The sequence below is a fragment of the Ranitomeya imitator genome, chromosome 2 (assembly GCF_032444005.1).
Source record: "Ranitomeya imitator isolate aRanImi1 chromosome 2, aRanImi1.pri, whole genome shotgun sequence".
In the NCBI taxonomy this organism is placed as follows: domain Eukaryota; kingdom Metazoa; phylum Chordata; class Amphibia; order Anura; family Dendrobatidae; genus Ranitomeya; species Ranitomeya imitator.
In genome coordinates this window covers 219,115,756-219,133,606 of record NC_091283.1, presented here as the reverse complement: position 1 = coordinate 219,133,606, position 17,851 = coordinate 219,115,756, and the positions used below count along the sequence as shown (strand labels likewise).

At 44.9% G+C, this 17,851-nt stretch overlaps 1 protein-coding gene across 1 annotated transcript in view; it reads left to right on the top strand.

The window, feature by feature from the left end:
* Positions 1-17,851, top strand: part of GABRA3 (gamma-aminobutyric acid type A receptor subunit alpha3) — a 196,090-nt gene that overhangs the window by 88,080 nt on the left and 90,159 nt on the right. Inside the window, exons 3-4 of the mRNA XM_069748611.1 lie at positions 2,779-2,900; positions 6,887-6,954. Coding sequence (XP_069604712.1) covers positions 2,779-2,900; positions 6,887-6,954 — 190 coding nt within the window. The remainder of the gene's footprint in view (positions 1-2,778; positions 2,901-6,886; positions 6,955-17,851) is intronic.

The following is a 17,851-nucleotide window of genomic DNA, read 5'->3' as shown; positions in this document are numbered from 1 at the left end:
CGTGCGACAGTTGCGCAGTGTTGTGGCAGTCCGCCGGGAGCAAAAAACGTTACATGTAACGTTTTTTGCTGCCAACGGTCCGCTTTTACCGACCGCGCATGCGCGGCCGGAACTCCGCCCCCACCTCCCCGCACCTCACAATGGGGCAGCGGATGCGCTGGAAAAATGCATCCGCTGCCCCCGTTGTGTGGCGCTTTCACTGCTTGCGTCGGTGCACCGCAACGTCGCATAGCGACGTGCGGTGCACGACGCAAGTGTGAAAATAGCCTTACAGATGATCCGCACTGCACCCGATTTTTATAGCTATTGCAATTTTTAAAGCAAACAGGTTTTCCCAATATAAAGTACTGCCAGCACCTGTAAGTGAGTCGCTTGCCAGGGCTGTGGGGTTCTCGGTACCAGGTCTGTTACTTAAAGGGGATGTCACGGTGGCTGTGACCCGGTCCGTGGCCCTGGGTGCCCAAATAAAAGGGATAGTCTTTAAGGGGTTTTATGAATAAAGTTTGTGTCAGTGACGCCACCTGTGGCATTCGGTCAGTGGGGACCGACGCTGCTTAAAGGGGTCCTCTGGGGTGATGTTATGGTAGCTAAGATGGTATAACTTCCCACAGGTGAAGTAGGTCCCCAAGGGCTCCTGGTGCGTAGATGAGGATGGTGAGTGGTGCAGTAAAGAACGGAGGACACAGGTTTGCAGTCTCTTTACCTGGTTTACTGAAGACTTCAGGCAGCCACAGTCCAGGGCACCAGATCACAGGTACAGGCAGGGTTCTGCCTTCTTGGAAGCGAGTTCAGAGTCCCCTCTACCAGGTGGAGATGAAAGCCTTCCTCATAGTGCGGTGGTGTTGTAGTCTCTTACTGCCTATTGCTTCTGGCAAGGTCCTCACAGTTCTCTCTGTCCTCCATAAAGGTAGGACACAAACCCGTATGACAGGTAACTCGAGCCTTTTTACAGGGTCTCTATCATGATCCGGGCTCTATGTGTCACTGTGCCTCCTGGGTATTCGGGCAGACAGGTGATATGTAATCCAGCCGGCCTGCCGGTTTCTGCTGTGCCTCCTAGAGTCTGACACAACCTTGGTCTTCCGGCTACCGGAATCTGCGCTCAGCCAGGAAGGTAGTCCAAGCGCTGCTATTCTCCCCTGATGTTACTCTCCTGTGCCCCACTCTTCTGCACGATCACTAACACTGTTCTTCCTTTGGTATCTCTCAGTCCTGGAGCTGCAGCAACTCTGGCTGCATGGCCCCAAACACGTCTCTCTGCCTCAGACTGCTCCAGTCTGCTGTCTCACATGAACTGCCTGACTCCTCCTCCAGACCAGGATGTAAATTCAGGGACGCTCCCCTAAAACCGCGTTCAGAGCTCCCCCTTCTGGCCTGGATTCAGAATGTGTTGTGTATACAGTTTACCTGCCAAAGGGATCCCTCCTGTCTCCAGGCATGACATTACCTTCCCAGAGAGGAAGGCAGCATCACTGTGGTACCCGAACTCCTGGGGTGCCACATAAGCCCTCTTTTATAGCATTCTAGTGTGCTGTATGTATGTCCCCAATACCCTCTGCAGATACCAATAAAGAGCTGTCATTATACTCAAAGAGACAGGGCTGTCCAGCGTCTCTGGCCCTGATCTGACACCTCCTCTCTTCTTATGATCGCCGGCCTCCTGTCCTGCTGATGTGGATGATGCATCCTATGTCATCCACACAGTGTACCACATCGCGCTCTGGCACAGGCGTACGTCTCTCTGCATAGCCGAGTGTAGATAGAAGTAGTGTTGTGCACATTCACCGGATTTACTTCCGGGTCTTCAGCGCTCTTTGGCCTTTCATGGCGCATGTGCAGTACAGTACTTTATGTGCTGTACCTGTGCGGGAGTGCAATTGGGGCACCATGCATGAATGATGCAGGATGTGTCATCCGCAGGGAAGGAAGATGGTGATGGCAGGAAAAGAGGAGGCGCAGGATCAAGGCCAGAGACGCCCATTGGACCGGACCGCGCTAGCTGTAATTTTATTAAAACGTCTTTTTTGCGCCTTGGGGATTTAGAGACATACAGCATACTAGAATGCTATAAAAGAAGGCTTACAGGTGGTGGCCGTACTTTATATTGGAAAAACCCTGTCACACTTTCCCTTTAACATAGGAAACTGTATGTGATTTATTACAGGAAAGTGATTACAGCGCCCTCACTGTGTAATGAGTGGTGGCTGTCACAGTCCCCCCGCACCGCCCGATGATTGGAAGCGACTGGCTGCAGGCAGAATTCACCGTAACTTCATTTTCTCCCTGTAGCCGTACATCCAGTAAATCAACCTAACGCTGTAGATTATCACTATGTATGCAAATAAATAACTTTTTATAGGTGACACTTTCCCTTTAAGACTTTCTCGTGTAAGTTAATACTATCTTGGGGTACAAGTCTGCAGTCTCTATGTGAATCCTCACAGCGCCCAGAGCGCCGGTGCCGGAGGGCACATGACCACAAGTATGTGATTTGCATACATATGGTCATATTCCAACTAGACATGTGCAGCCTCAATCAATACAAGAGAGGCCTGACATGTCTAGTCTGAATGTGGCTGGATGTATGACAATCGTATTTCCACCCACTCACATAGAGTGACTGCTGACTTAAGCCCCAACTCTGGTCAAACCGTTTAATAGAATTTTGGGTCAACTTATAATAAAACTACGTAAAAGGACACTGCAAGTGAAGAGGCCATATAATTACTCAGTTCCTATGATGAAGCTCTGACTGTCGCTCTGTGGTTTCTTGCACAGGTTGTCACCTAAACACGCTCCTGAAGTCGTTGATGACAGTAAGGACAATATCACTTTATTTACCAGGATCCTGGACCGACTTCTTGATGGATATGACAACAGATTAAGGCCAGGACTAGGGGGTAAGGACTTGGTTGATGATGTATGGTAGATCTACTGCTTCATTGAATTGAATGGATCTCTTGGGGTTCCCTTCCTGCTTTTTTTCCAGATTCCAATGGAAACCCCCATGTAACACTCAGGGTAGAGCACTGTAGAAGTGTAAACCTAGCCTTAAAGGGTTATTCCTAAAATTATTATAAGATCTCCACTTTGTACATCTGCATGTACTGTATTGTCATAACCACAAACCACAAATCTAGAAGAATTAATTATTACTTGAAAATCTCACAAAAAAATACCGTAATTAAAATGTACAAACCTCTGACAACAAATTATACCAAAGATACTTATTTTAGTTGTCTCCATGCTATATCGTGAGGTCATAAGTGAGAATATTTGGTTGTCCTTAGGGCACACAGGAATATCGCCAAAACCTTGCAAATTCATACACAAAAGAGCTGTGGCCACCGGACAGGAGCCTGTGACCCGCCTCTTACCTGACGGCAGTTCCGGCTTCTTCCTTGATTGGCCTAGTGCAATGGTGTCATTGTTCTAGGGTGATATACATGTGATGTCGGCAAGGCCAAAGAAGAGGCGCGGAGACTTGCAGGTAAGAGTCGCTTCACAAGGCTCCTGTCTGACATGGTCACTGTCTGACCACTAGACCGGGTCCTGCGAATCGATCTCTTCAAAACCTATTTCCCACAATTAATTTATTATGACCAACTGTGGTTTGTGAAGGGGAAAGAGCCATAGACAATACCATAAAATCAGCCTATGATTGGTCGAAATGTCTTACCCTTTACCATTTGACCAAGTGTATTATTGAAGGTTTCTAGATCTCTCCCTGTAACAGCATTGGACTTGAGGCTTCATAGGAACATAATGTAACTTGACCCCAATTTTCATGTCTGTGCAAATGGAGCTCCTATCCCTAGCGCCCTTGTCCACAGGAGAAGCTGCATATCTTGTCTAAGTAATCACATTTAATGAGAACCTGTCACCATAAAAATGAAGCCAAATCTGGAGGCACCATGTTATAGAGCAGAAACACCGATTCTTTTTCTGAGATTTTTGGTCCAGTAGGTGGTCCTATCAGTGACTGAGAGCTACCTCTGAACGCACAGTTATGCAAGGACAGCTGTCAGTCATTGATGGGACCACCCACTGGACTCACTGGTAGGAACGCCAACTGGTCCAAAAATCCCCAGAAAGAACAGAGAAATGATTAAAATAAAAAGTTATACTGAATAATTGCTCTCAAAACTATGCATCGACCTGCTTTGCTTCCCCTGCTGTATGACATGCTGCCTGAAGATCGCATGGTGACAGGTTCCCTTTAAGTGCTGGTCGTCAGGTATTAAATACGCAGATATATTTCTACCAGATCACACTAGTAGATTTTATTTTAAAAAAATATCCTTCTAGTATAAGAACGTGCGATTTGTAATTATAGACTTATAGACGTGGTGCCAAGTCCTGGTTTGGCAGAGTCAATGCACTATGTTCTTCCCCGTTTTAAAGCCCTTCCCATTCTGGTTCCAGTGTCTTTCTTCCCTATATCCCAGTTGGCTTTTCTAAAGTTTGTGTGCTGTACTTTCTAACCTAGAATATCTAGGACAACTCTTACCAAAAGGAATAGAAGAAAGGCGTTCCAGCTCCTTTAAAAATTTCAAAAACTTTATTTCTCCATTAAAATGCGAAACAGCAATCCTTGCCTTAGTGCGAAAATGTGAGTGCAGAGTACATGCGACGCGTTTCGATCTAAATGCATTGAGTAAGATCATTTAGATCGAAACGCGTCGCATGTACTCTGCACTCACATTTTCTCACTAAGGCAAGGATTGCTGTTTCGCATTTTAATGGAGAAATAAAGTTTTTGAAATTTTTAAAGGAGCTGGAACGCCTTTCTTCTATTCCTTCTGCTATTCACTCATCCTGGTCCGTGCACCTGCGTGGATCGGTGAGCTGGCTGTGGCTATTTAGTCTTTTTTTTTTCAGCATATTGCAACTCTTACCAAGTCTACACGGTGCAGGACTCTGGTCTTCCTGACCTTAAGAGTATAGGGCGTTAGCGTTGATGCATGTGCTAGGCCAGTCTCACTCCGCCTTTCATGAACTCTCTTTTGGGCTAGACGACTGTCTTTTTGCTTGTAATTTTCACACTTTATCTTGGATTCCTGAAACTAGGCCCAGAGATGCAAATCTTAACCTTTTTGTCAGTCTGCTTTTGCTTTTATGGGATTGTTTGGTTTATAATTGGGCACTTACAATTAGACATGCTTGGCCCTATTGTTACAACCCTGCCCCGGTCCATTTTTATTTCCTTATGCACCACCTCAGGCTTTGTAAGTAGTGGAGCATGCATTCGAATGTTGTATTTCCTGGCCTCCCAAAACACACACCTGGGTCTTGGTATTGCTCTAAGACTTGCTAGTAACTCTTTAAGTTGTCTGTGCACAGTTCCAGTCCACATTCCTCAAGACATCTCCTGGCTGTCTGTGGCTTCCCATCCATGAGTTTCTTGTCTGCGGTTTCCAGAAACCATGCTGTCAGTGGTCTTCATGACTTTATGATTTTACCTACCTGCCTGCAGTTTCCATTATCATTATCTATTTGCCTGGGGTTCACAGAATCTCAACCTGCCTGCAGTTTTCAGGACGTCTTCCTGGCTGTCTGCGGCTTCCAAGGTATTAGACTTTCTTGTTTCTCCAGAGTTTCTGTTTGCTACTCGTCCCTGGTCTTCTAGGACCTCTTCTTTGTGCCCGCCTGCGTTTTTTTAGGATGTCTACCTGGCTGTGTTTGGCTTCCATGGTATTAGACTTTCATGTTACTCCAGAATTTTGTTTGCTACCAGTCTGTGTCTCCATGCAGTCTGCCAGGGTCTTCAGTAACTCTGCAATCTGCCAGGGTCTTCAGTAACTATGCAATCTGCCTGCATGTCTTCCGCCTCCCTGCAGTTTCCAGTATCCTGCCAGATCTCCTGGACAGCTCCCACCTGCCAGAGGTTTCCAGCATCCCAACTGCTTGCCTGCAATCTCCTGGATATCTCCTGCTAGCCAGCAGTTTCCAGCATCCTGCCTTCTTGCCTGAGGTCTCCTGGACGTTTCCTGCTTCAATGCGGTTTTCAGAATTCCACTTGGTTTCCTGCAGTCTCCTGGATGCTTCTCTATGATTTCCAGCATCCCGCCTGCTTGCCTGTAATTTCCGGACCCTCAGCTGTGATCTGCATGCTCCACCTAGCTGGTGTACTGATACGCATGGCCCGTGTGCCCACCGAGATATTGGGCTTAGGGGATCCACCTCACCTATTGAGCCCACTTTGTGTTACACCTATAATCTCTCTGCTCAATCTTCCAGTTCCCGCCAGCTATGAGGGTTTCTTGTTATATTATTTGGACAGGTGGAGACCCCACAAATCTTCAAGACTTCATGTCTGGCCTATTGCCTATACTCAACATTTACGGAACTTCCTATCCTTTATTTTTGACAGATTTTGAAAAGCTTCTTCTCTTTTCTGGCTCAAACCAACATCTGTCCAGAGTTTATGGCCTCCTTCTTCAACTCACAAATTTTGGTTTCCATGCTTAGTCAAGGGGTCAGCTTTGCGTGTCCCGTCTGATGACAATAAACCTAAAGCGTGCTAAATGGCACATTGTTACATCTTTCTCTGGTGGAGGAGCCGCTCTGTGGAACCACGGGGCCATGTTCAGTTATTTTGACACTTTTGATCTATTGGTTTTGTATCTCTTATCTTTTGATAACAGCTCAGGCGGTGACACTTTGTCATTGGCAATTAACCATCCCTCCATACCTTTCAGGATGGGCTGCTGAAGTAAACTCATTTATGTGAATAATTTACCTTATAGCTGAACAAACTGAAATAATGGCCCATGTTCAGGTACTGATGGCTGATAACGGGTTAAAAAAAGGTCATAATTATTTGTCTTTTTTATTTTTTTATGCTGCTATTGTGCAATATAATAAACTAGTTTTGTTGTTTTAGATTCCGTGACAGAAGTTAAGACAGAAATATATGTCACAAGTTTCGGCCCAGTTTCGGACACAGATATGGTAAGACATCCAAGGGGTTCCGGGTTACTTTACTGCAATCGATATAGCATTTATTACATTCACTTTGTCTAGTAAGTCATATATATATACAGTATATATATCTAGAGAGAGAGAGAGAGTAAAAAAAAGGAAAGCAGCACAAAAAAATGAAAAAAAGTGGACTTTATTGCCTGAACGGCGTGGCGACGTTTCGGATGTAGCTTTCTCAAGCTTTAGGCTTAAGAAAGGATACTACATCCGAAATGTCGCCACGCCGTTCAGGCAATAAAGTCCACTTTTTTTTCATTTTTTGTGCTTCTTTCCCTTTTTTTACTCTATTATTGGAGACCATTGGATTGCTAGTTGGGAGAGCTTTGCACAACATGTGAGTTAGTACTGGATGCTGTTCCAATCTTCTATATATATATATATATATATATATATATATATATATATATATATATATATTCAGCAAAAGAGTATAAAACCTAACTTTTAATATGCAACGAATGGAAACAGAGGCACAGAAGTTGAAGTTCACATTCGTTTTTATTAAGATTTAATGTGGAACCTTGGGACCACGGTCCGGGGGGCTCCGAAGTGGGCGTGACTACGTGAGTCCCAGACACCCGTGGTAAGTCCCCTCAAACAGGGTCAGAATGGAATGCCTGGGGGACACGGGTGCTACCTACAGTTAGACCCCGAACTCATGGCAGCTGTCCCAGCAGGACAAACGGACAAGCAGGGTTAGCGGGAGACGTGGAGCTAAACAGGTGGTACCGGATGTACGGGTAGAAGCTGGTTCCAGCGGTACTGGCGTTGTCTGGAGATGAGGATGGCAGATTAGCAGGATGAGACAGATCTGGTGTAGACAGAGAGAACGTCGTCAAAGATAGCTGGGTAACCGGTAGCTGATGATCTGTGGAGACAGAGTATAAGCAGGGCACTGGCAGAGAACTTCAGAAACAGAAGCACATGCTGACAGGAACCGGAAGAAGCAACAGTGGATACTTGTTGCTCCGGGGCCTTCCCTATGGTGGAGGAGCTAGAAATAGCAATGAACAACACAAAATGCGTGCTGTCTCTTTAAGAGACTGGGAGTGAGCACGCCCATGACCTAAGCACTCTGCCTGAGAACCTGCTGGCAGCACGCCAGGAAGCAGGAGAGGAAGGAGAGGCAGAGGCTACATCCTGACAGCGTGGAGGCGGCACAGAGCGGGAGTCCCGACGGGGACCCTACAAAGGTACAGAAACTGAACTGGGTGTAATATAATAGATATAGTGAAAAGTAACTGCAAAAGGTTATTTACAAACAAATATATTGTAGCAATAATAAAGTGCTCATTAATACCAGTGCATGCTAGTAATAATATCAGGTCTCACCCAATTAGCTTGCAATAGTTCCAAACAGGATCCTCAGCAGGAGACAGGTGGTCACACACAGGATAAACGCAGTGTTCCTGATTTCCCTGTCATGCCCTGTATATCTCCCTCCCTTACAATTGCAGTGCCCAAGTGTTACCTATATATAACAGCCCCAAATAAAAACCAAAAGCCCTCCCAACGCGTTTCTGCCTCAATATCCGACCTCATCAGGAGAGTGTACTTATAAACTTAAGGACTCAACAGGGTCTGAAAGGCAAATGGGGTATTCAAACAGAAATAGATAGAGGAGTTGCTGCAGGGGCTGTAAGACCTCTCAGGAGAACATGCAGAGTGCTACACCGTCAAAAATGGGATGAGAGGGAGGCACATACCCGGTTATGAATAGTATTCATTTCATTACTTCCCTGGTGTTCCAGGTGAGTGACAGGTGCTTCCTGTCCTGCCCCCTGATGTCATTGCGTTCCTGTCCCACCTCCAGCGCATCATGCCTCTCTACGGTGATGCTCCACACTAAATCTGAGTACATATCCTCTCCTGTCTCCCAACGTCAAGTTGAGACACCACGCTTCGGTGGGCTCAGTGTATTCAAATAGGGGACAGTTTTTACCCCGGCCTGTGACCAAGTTCTATTGCAATACTGACACAGGGTCTGGGTTAGAAGCAGGGCATTTCTGGCCTGACAAGAGAGCACTGCGACCTTGTGCGCTCTTGGGTCACAATATTAAGATGTCATATTGCTATGTAGTGCAGCGGTGTCCCCGCTGTGCAGTGATTAGGCAGTGACCCAGCAAAGTTCAAAGCAAAACATGTTTAATGTCACACAGTGTACGACATGCGTTATTCTCCGGTTCACAACCAGGAAACATGGCAGTCCATGAGTGCGTTTGGTTACCGAGGGCAACTGCATCACCGAATCACACTGTGGGGTGCCAGGAGTTTGCTCTGCTTGGCTCTGTGTTCCTTCACACAGACTGAGCTTTTGCAGAGCCGTCAGCTCTACTTGCTGCAAACTCCACACTAACACACTCAAACCGTTTACTGCAGGCTTTTTGACTTGAATCTGTGGCCTTGGGTCACATGGAAAACCCAGGCCGGAGGGGAGGAAATGGACTGCCTCACTACCATCCTGTAGTCCAGGGGTGTCAAACTACATTCCTCGAGGGCTGCAAACAGGTCATGTTTTCAGGATTTCCTTGTACTGCACAGGTGATAATTTAATCACCAACTCATTATTTGTGTAGGTGATTAAATTATCACCTGTGCACTACTAGGAAATCCTGAAAACATGACCTGTTTGCAGCCCTCGAGGAATGCAGTTTGACCCCCCTGCTGTAGTCTGTTCAAAAAATGAAAGCCCAGCAGGTTTTCTTAAATCTGCCCTGGACACATAGCATGCCCAAGACCAATACTCACTTTTATTTTGCATTGCAATCACAGCTACGCCTGTGACTGCAATGCACTCCCATGGTCTCCATATGTTTCTTTGCACATCCTTGGGGACACATAGCGACCCTCGCATACAACACCTGTCACTGCCTCACAGCTATTATATTTCCCTATTCCATTTCAATAAGATAAATGTGCACTGTGACAGCAATACACATAACCGTAACCAAATACATATCTCACAAGGATCCTTTCCCTTCTTAAAGGGTCAGCACAATCCTACCCCAAAGATTGATCAATGTAATATAAATGCCCAAAAAGTCAATAAAGGCTACACTAATAAATCTAATTTACATCCATGAATCTAGGATTAGTACTAATAGAATCATGTGATTTATTCCTACAGGCTACCTACTATTACAATGGCACAAGGTGTCATATATATTATTAACCCCTTTACCACCCAAGCCTGTTTTCACCTTCATGACCGGGCCAAATTTTACAATTCTGACCAGTGTCTCCTATGTGGTAATAACTCTGGAGCTTCAACGAATCCTATTGATTCTGAATTTAAATTAAATCTAAATTTGTTAGCTATGACTTGTGTTTATTTGTGAAAAAAAATCAGGAATTTGAAGAAAATTTTAAAGAGTTTGCAATTTTGAATTTTTTTATTTTAATGCCCTTAAACCAGAGAGTTATGTCACACAAAATAGTTAATAAATAACTCGTAACGGAAAGAGAAGCGTTTGATTTTTTTACAGCAAAATTGTCTGGAATCAAGAACAAACGCCATGTCACGTTTGTGGAAAACTGCTGATGTGCCTAAACAGTGGAAACATTTCTCTCTCTTCTGACATGATATACATGTCAGGGGAGAGAGAAATTATGCCCCCAAGCTCCTCCAGTACCTCCGCCATCTCCCAGTTCCTCCAGCTCTGTTCTCCGGCCCTCTACCTTCTCTTCCTCAAAAAAAATGGCACCTGTAGAGATCTGGCAACAGCAGGAATTCTTATTGGTTCATTTTGATCACTGTGATAGACCCTATCACAGTGATCAAAAGCCAGTAATTAGTAACTCATACCCTCTGTGTCATCCCCTTAGTTACAGTCATGGGCAAAAGTATTGACACCCCTGCAATTCTGTCAGATAATTCTCATTTTCTTCCTGAAAATGATTGCAAACACAAATTATTTGGTATTATTATCTTCATTTAATTTGTCTTGAATGAAAAACACAAAAGAGAATGAAGCAAAAAGCAAAACATTGATCATTTCACACAAAACTCCCAAAATGGGCCAGACAAAAATATTGGCACCCTCAGCCTAATACTTGGTTGCACAACCTTTAGCCAAAATAACTGCGACCAACCGCTTCCGGTAACCATCAATGAGTTTCTTACAATGCTCTGCTGGAATTTTAGACCATTCTTCTTTGGCAAACTGCTCCAGGTCCCGGATATTTGAAGGGTGCCTTCTCCAAACTGCCATTTTTAGATCTCTCCACAGGTGTTCTATGGGATTCAGGTCTGGACTCATTGCTGGCCACCTTAGAAGTCTCCAGTGCTTTCTCTCAAACCATTTTCTAGTGCTTTTTGAAGTGTGTTTTGGGTCATTGTCCTGCTGGAAGACCCATGACCTCTGAGGGAGACCCAGCTGTCTCACACTGGGCCCTACATTATTCTGCAAAATTTGTTGGTAGTCTTCTGACTTCATAATGCCATGCACACGGTCAAGCAGTCCAGTGCCAGAGGCAGCAAAGAAACCCCAAAACATCAGGGAGCCTCCACCATGTTTGACTGTAGGGACCGTGTTCTTTTCCTTGAATGCCTCTTTTTTTTCTCCTGTAAACTCTGTTGATGCCTTTACCCAAAAAGCTCTACTTTTGTCTCATCTGACCAGAGAACATTCTTCCAAAACATTTTAGGCTTTTTCAAGTAAGTTTTGGCAAACTCCAGCCTGGCTTTTTTATGTCTCGGGGTAAGAAGTGGGGTCTTCCTGGGTCTCCTACCATACAGTCCCTTTTCATTCAGACGCCGACGGATAGTACAGGTTGACACTGTTGCACCCTCGGACTGCAGGGCAGCTTGAACTTGTTGGGATGTTAGTCGAGGTTCTTTATCCAACATCCGCACAATCTTGTGTTGAAATCTCTTGTCAATTTTTCTTTTCCGTCCACATCTAGGGAGGTTAGCCACTGTGCCATGGGCTTTAGACTTCTTGATGACACTGCGCACGGTAGACACAGGAACATTCAGGTCTTTGGAGATGGACTTGTAGCCTTGAGATTGTTCATGCTTCCTCACAGTTTGGTTTCTCAAGTCCTCAGACAGTTCTTTGGTCTTCTTTCTTTTCTCCATGCTCAATGTGGTACACACAAGGACACAGGACAGAGGTTGAGTCAACTTTAATCCATGTCAACTGGCTGCAAGTGTGATTTAGTTATTGCCAACACCTGTTAGGTGCCACAGGTAAGTTACAGGTGCTGTTCATTACACAAATTAGAGAAGCATCACATGATTTTTCGAACAGTGCCAATACTTTTGTCCACCCCCTTTTTTATGTTTGGTGTGGAATTATATCCAATTTGGCTTTAGGACAATTCTTTTTGTGTTTTTTCATTTAAGACAAATTAAATGAAGATAATAATACCAAATAATTTGTGTTTGCAATCATTTTCAGGAAGAAAATGAGTATTATCTGACGGAATTGCAGGGGTGTCAATACTTTTGGCCATGACTGCAGATTACATTTTTTTATTTTATAATTTGTATTTCTTTTATTCTTTGCCATTAAGGTTAGGGTTAAAGTTGTGTTTAGGAGTAGTGTTGGGCTTAGAGTAAGCGTTGGGCTTAGGGATAGGGATGGGCTAGGGTTAGGCTAAGGTTGTGGTTGGGCTAGGGTTAGGTTTGGGCTAGGGTTAAGGTTGGGTTAAAGTTAGGGTTGGACTTAGGGTTAGGGTAAGGTTAGTGTTCGCCTAGGGTTGGGCTAAGGTTGGGCTAGGGTTAGGGTTGGGCAAGAGGTAGAGTTGGGCAATAGTTATGGTTGGTCAAGGGTTAGCGTTGGTCTAGGGTAGTCAGCACACTAATTGACGACATATTCAATATGACAACCTAATGTTATCAAATTCTATGTAAAATCTTTGGGTTAAAAATCCTCACTATACCCCTGGATAAAATACTTGAGGGGTGTATTTTCCCAAATGGGGTCATATGTGGGGTTTCCACTGTTTATACACTTTTGGGGCTCCCCAAATGCTACATGGCGCTCACTATCGATTCCACCCATTTCTGCATTCAAAAAGTCAAATATCGCTGCTTTCTCTCCGAACCCCACCGTGTGCCCAAACAGTTTTCTCCCACATATGGGGTATATGCGTACTCAGGAGAAAGTGCACAACCAATTTAGGGGTCAATTTTTTCCTGTTATCCTTGTTAAAGTAAAAAAAAAATTGTAGCCAAAGCAAAATTTTTGTGAAAAAAAAGTAAAAGTAAAATTCCTGTAAGGCACCTGAAGGGTTAGTAAACTTCTTAAATGTGGTTTGGAGTACCTTGAAGGGTGCAGTTTTTAAATGGTGTCATTTTGGGGTATTTTCTGGCATATAGACCCCCCCAAAGTCATTTCAAATGTGATGTGGACTCTAAAAAAAATGGTTGGAAAATTGAGAAAATTTGAGAAAAGGCTGGTCAACTTTGAACCTTTATAATTTCCTTACAAAAAAAATAATGTTTCAAAAATTGTGCTGATCTAAAGTGGACATGTGGGAAATGTTATTTATTAACTATTTTGTGTGGTATAACAATTTGATTTAAGGGCATAAACATTTTAAATGTGAAAAATTGCATCATTTTTCACATTTTTTATCAAATTTTCAACATTTTCATAAATAAAAGCAAATCCTACAGACCAAACTTTATCACTAACATGAAGTACAGTAAGTCATGAAAAAACAGTCTCAGAATCACTGGGATACATTGAAGCGTTTCCCGAGTTATCACATAAAGTGACAGTGGTCAGAATTGTAAAATTTGTCCTGGTCATTAAGGTCAAAATGACCTCTGTCACTAAGAGGTTAACCATATCTATTAAAAGTTAGGTTTTAGACTCTTTTACTGTATATATCTATTTTTTTAAGGAGTACAATCAGACTATCCGGATTGGATGGAGATTTTGCTGTTCAATTGATATCTAGTAAGTCTAATTGTTCTTCAAGTTCTTAAAACGTTGTAAACTCAAAAATGGTGACACATTTGTCCAGTGTAATTTTTTTAGGATGTGGAATAAGTTTTTTCAGAAATGATTACTGACAAAATTCCAATAAAAATTCAGTAATAAGGCAGAATTCAAGACCTAAAAATACCGGGACACATTTTGCTTACACGAGCGGTGGGATATAAAGCGACTGTGCCAACAATTAAAGAAATGTACAAAAGTGCGGGCAGAATCCCGCAGAGCATGATTGGTTTATTTCAGATCATTTTCTACCACTCCTCAATTTACTGAAGATGTTTTCTGCTATTTGTTTAACACGTGCTGTAGCCTGTACATCGGTGGATGAGTCTCTAAATTACAATGCACCATGAAATGTACAGAACATGCTGCGAATCTGATTGGAAAGATATCAGTATTGCAGTCGTTTCAGTCCCAACAAGTCCTAAATCTTGATCTTACAGGGAACTTGTCATATCCCCAAATGCTATGAACCTGTAGATACGGGGTTAATCAGTTAATGTGTTCCAAAGCCATGCAGCCGTTGCACTGAAAACCCAGCTGCCGGGAGGAAATGAACTTCATTCCTCCTGGCAGCCTCCAGCTTTCAGGCCGGCGTGGGTACAGTCACCGCTCAGTATACAGTGAGTCTATAGCAGTTACCATGACCTGGCACCAGAGGCGTAGTTAGGGTTTTGGTTCAGGGGGACGAAACCTCTGAGTGGGACCCTAACCAGGTTACCCAGATTACAACTATGGTGGAGCATGGATGGAGGAGAACCTCAGCAGATGACCGCACTGTTACTGAAAGTAATCTATATATAAAGATCAACACTAATATTACTGCCATATGGTGACCATAGAGTGGTATATACCAGTGCTGCAGAACATGTAGAAGATTACAGTACAGTTATTGATGATGACTTGCAGCTGACGTTCTTTCTGATGGAGTCGTTCACTTTTCTGTTTTTTACCATCTGGCCCAGACCAACATGGCAACTTCTCCAGCCACGACTTGGCTGCAGATATTACAACAATGACGCATCTACTACTACTGAGTGGTACTGTGTGTCTTACATTTTCCACCTACTGGAGCCCTGGATTCCCCTTTCATTGCACTCAAAGTATCAACAAAGCTGCCTGAGAAACACTGTAAGATACCCCCACAGTGAATTCCTCCATACTACCCTTCACATTCACCACAGTGTACCTCACCCAACTCTCTCAGGAACGTATGGTGACTCAAACACAGAAAGATCCCCCAACTGTGATCCCCAAACAGCTCTCCATGCAGTATAATGGGTCTACACACTGTAAAATTGATTGCATAAAGTATAAAAGCTCCCACATAGCCTTCCATATAGTATAGTGCACTCCCCATAGTCCTATATATATATTTTAATACACTTCCCATAGTCATCCATACAGTATAATGCACTCCCCATAGTTCTCCATGCAGTACAATGCACTCCCCATAGTCCTCTATACAGCATAATGCACTCTATAGTCCTCCATATAGCATTATGTACCCCATACTCTATGGGCCTCCATACAGTATACTCCACTCTACATAGTGATTCATACAGTATAATGCACTCCCCCATAGTCCTCCATACAGTATAATGCACGCTACAGTCCTCCACATTGCATAATATACCCCATAGTCCTTCATACAGTATAATGCTCTCCTTATAGTTCTCCATACACTATTATGCACCTCCCATAGTCCTCTGTACAGTATTATTATTATTATTATACATTTTTATAGCGCCATTTATTCCATGGCGCTTTACATGTGAATACGGGGCAAATATAGACAAATACATTAAACATGAGCAGATAACAAGGCACACGAGTACATAAGGAGGGAGGACCCTGCCCGCGAGGGCTCACAGTCTGCAGGGGGTGGGTGAGGATACACTAGGAGAGGGAAGAGCTGGCTGTGCGGCTGTTCAGTAGGTTGAGGATCACTGCAGGCTGTAGGCTTGTCGGAAGAGATGAGTCTTCAGGTTCTTTTTGAAGGTTTCTATGGTAGGCGCAAGTCTGATGTGTTGGGGTAGAGAGTTCCAGAGTATGGGGGAAGCACGGGAGAAGTCTTGGATGCGGTTATGGGAAGAAGAGATGAGAGGGGAGTAGAGAAGGAGGTCTTGGGAGGACCGGAGGTCGCGTGTAGGTAGGTACCGGGAGACCATGTCACAGATGTATGGAGGAGACAGGTTGTGGATGGCTTTGTATGTCAGTGTGAGGGTTTTGAACTGGAGTCTCTGGGCGATAGGAAGCCAGTGAAGGGCTTGACACAGGGGAGAGGCTGGGGAATAGCGGGGGGACAGGTGGATTAGTCGGGCAGCAGAGTGTAGGATGGATTGGAGTGGTGCCAGAGTGCTAGAGGGGAGTCCAGAGAGTAGGAGGTTGCAGTAGTTGAGGCGGGAGATGATAAGGGCATGCACTAGCGTTTTTGCAGTGTTGCGGTCAAGGAAAACACGGATCCGGGAAATATTTTTGAGTTTGAGACGACAGGAGGAGGCAAGGGCTTGGATATGTGGCTTGAAAGAGAGGGCAGAGTCGAGGATCACCCCGAGGCACCGGGCGTGTGGGACTGGGGATAGTGAGCAGCCATTGACATTGATGGATAGGTCTGGTGGAGGGGTAGAGTGAGATGGGGGAAAGATGATGAATTCTGTTTTGTCCATGTTCAGTTGTAGAAAGCGAGCAGAAAAGAAGGCTGAAATGGCAGACAGACAGTGCGGGATTTTGGTAAGCAAGGAGGAGAGGTCAGGTCCGGAGAGGTAGATCTGCGTGTCGTCAGCGTAGAGATGGTACTGCATACCGTGGGATTCTATGAGCTGTCCCAGGCCGAAAGTGTAGATGGAGAAGAGTAGGGGTCCTAGAACAGAGCCTTGAGGAACACCGACTGACAAGGGGCGAAGTGAGGAGGTGGTGTGGGGGAGGGAGACACTGAATGTTCGGTCTGTCAGATATGACGAGATCCAGGAAAGGGCCAAGTCTGTGATGCCAAGGGATGAGAGGATTTGTAGCAAAAGGGAGTGGTCTACAGTGTCAAAGGCAGAAGACAAGTCCAGGAGAAGGAGGACAGAGTAGTGTCGCTTGCTCCTGGCAGTTAGTAGGTCATTGGTGACTTTAGTTAGGGCAGTTTCAGTTGAGTGATGGGAACGGAAGCCTGATTGTAACCGATCAAAGAGGGAGCAGGAGGAGAAGTGGGAGGACAGTTCAAGATGGACGTGTTGCTCCAGCAATTTGGAGGCATAAGGGAGAAGAGATATCGGGCGATAGCTAGACACAGAGGATGGGTCGAGGGAGGGCTTTTTGAGGATGGGTGTGATCTTGGCATGCTTGAAGGATGAGGGAAAGACACCTGTTGTGAGTGAGAGGTTGAAGAGGTGCGTTAGGGTTGGGATGAAGACCGTGGAAAGGTTAGGGATGAGGTGGGATGGGAGCGGGTCAAGCGTGCAGGTGGTGAGGTGTGATCTTGACAGGAGGGTGGAGAGCTGATCTTCTGTCATGGTGGAGAAGCTGGTTTTGGAGGAGCAGGGTTGAGCAGCTAAGAGGGGCAGTGGGCGCTGTGGGCCAAAGCTTTCTCTGATCGTATCGATCTTCTGTTTAAAGAAAGAGGCGAAGTCATCAGCAGAAATGAGGGGGGAAGGAGGAGGTGCGGGGGGACGGAGTAGAGAATTGAAAGTGTTGAAAAGCTGTTTAGGGTTGTGGGACAGGGAGGATATGAGGGATGAGAAGTAAGTTTGTTTTGCGGCAGTGAGCGCAGACTTGAAGCTGGCGAGGGACTGCTTGTATGCAGTGAAGTGGTCGGCAGAGTGGGATCGCTTCCATCTCCGCTCAGCAATCCTGGAAGCCCGTCTCAATTCTTTGGTCAGGCTGGTCAGCCAGGGCTGCCTGTTAATTGTACGAGTTTTACTATGCATGAG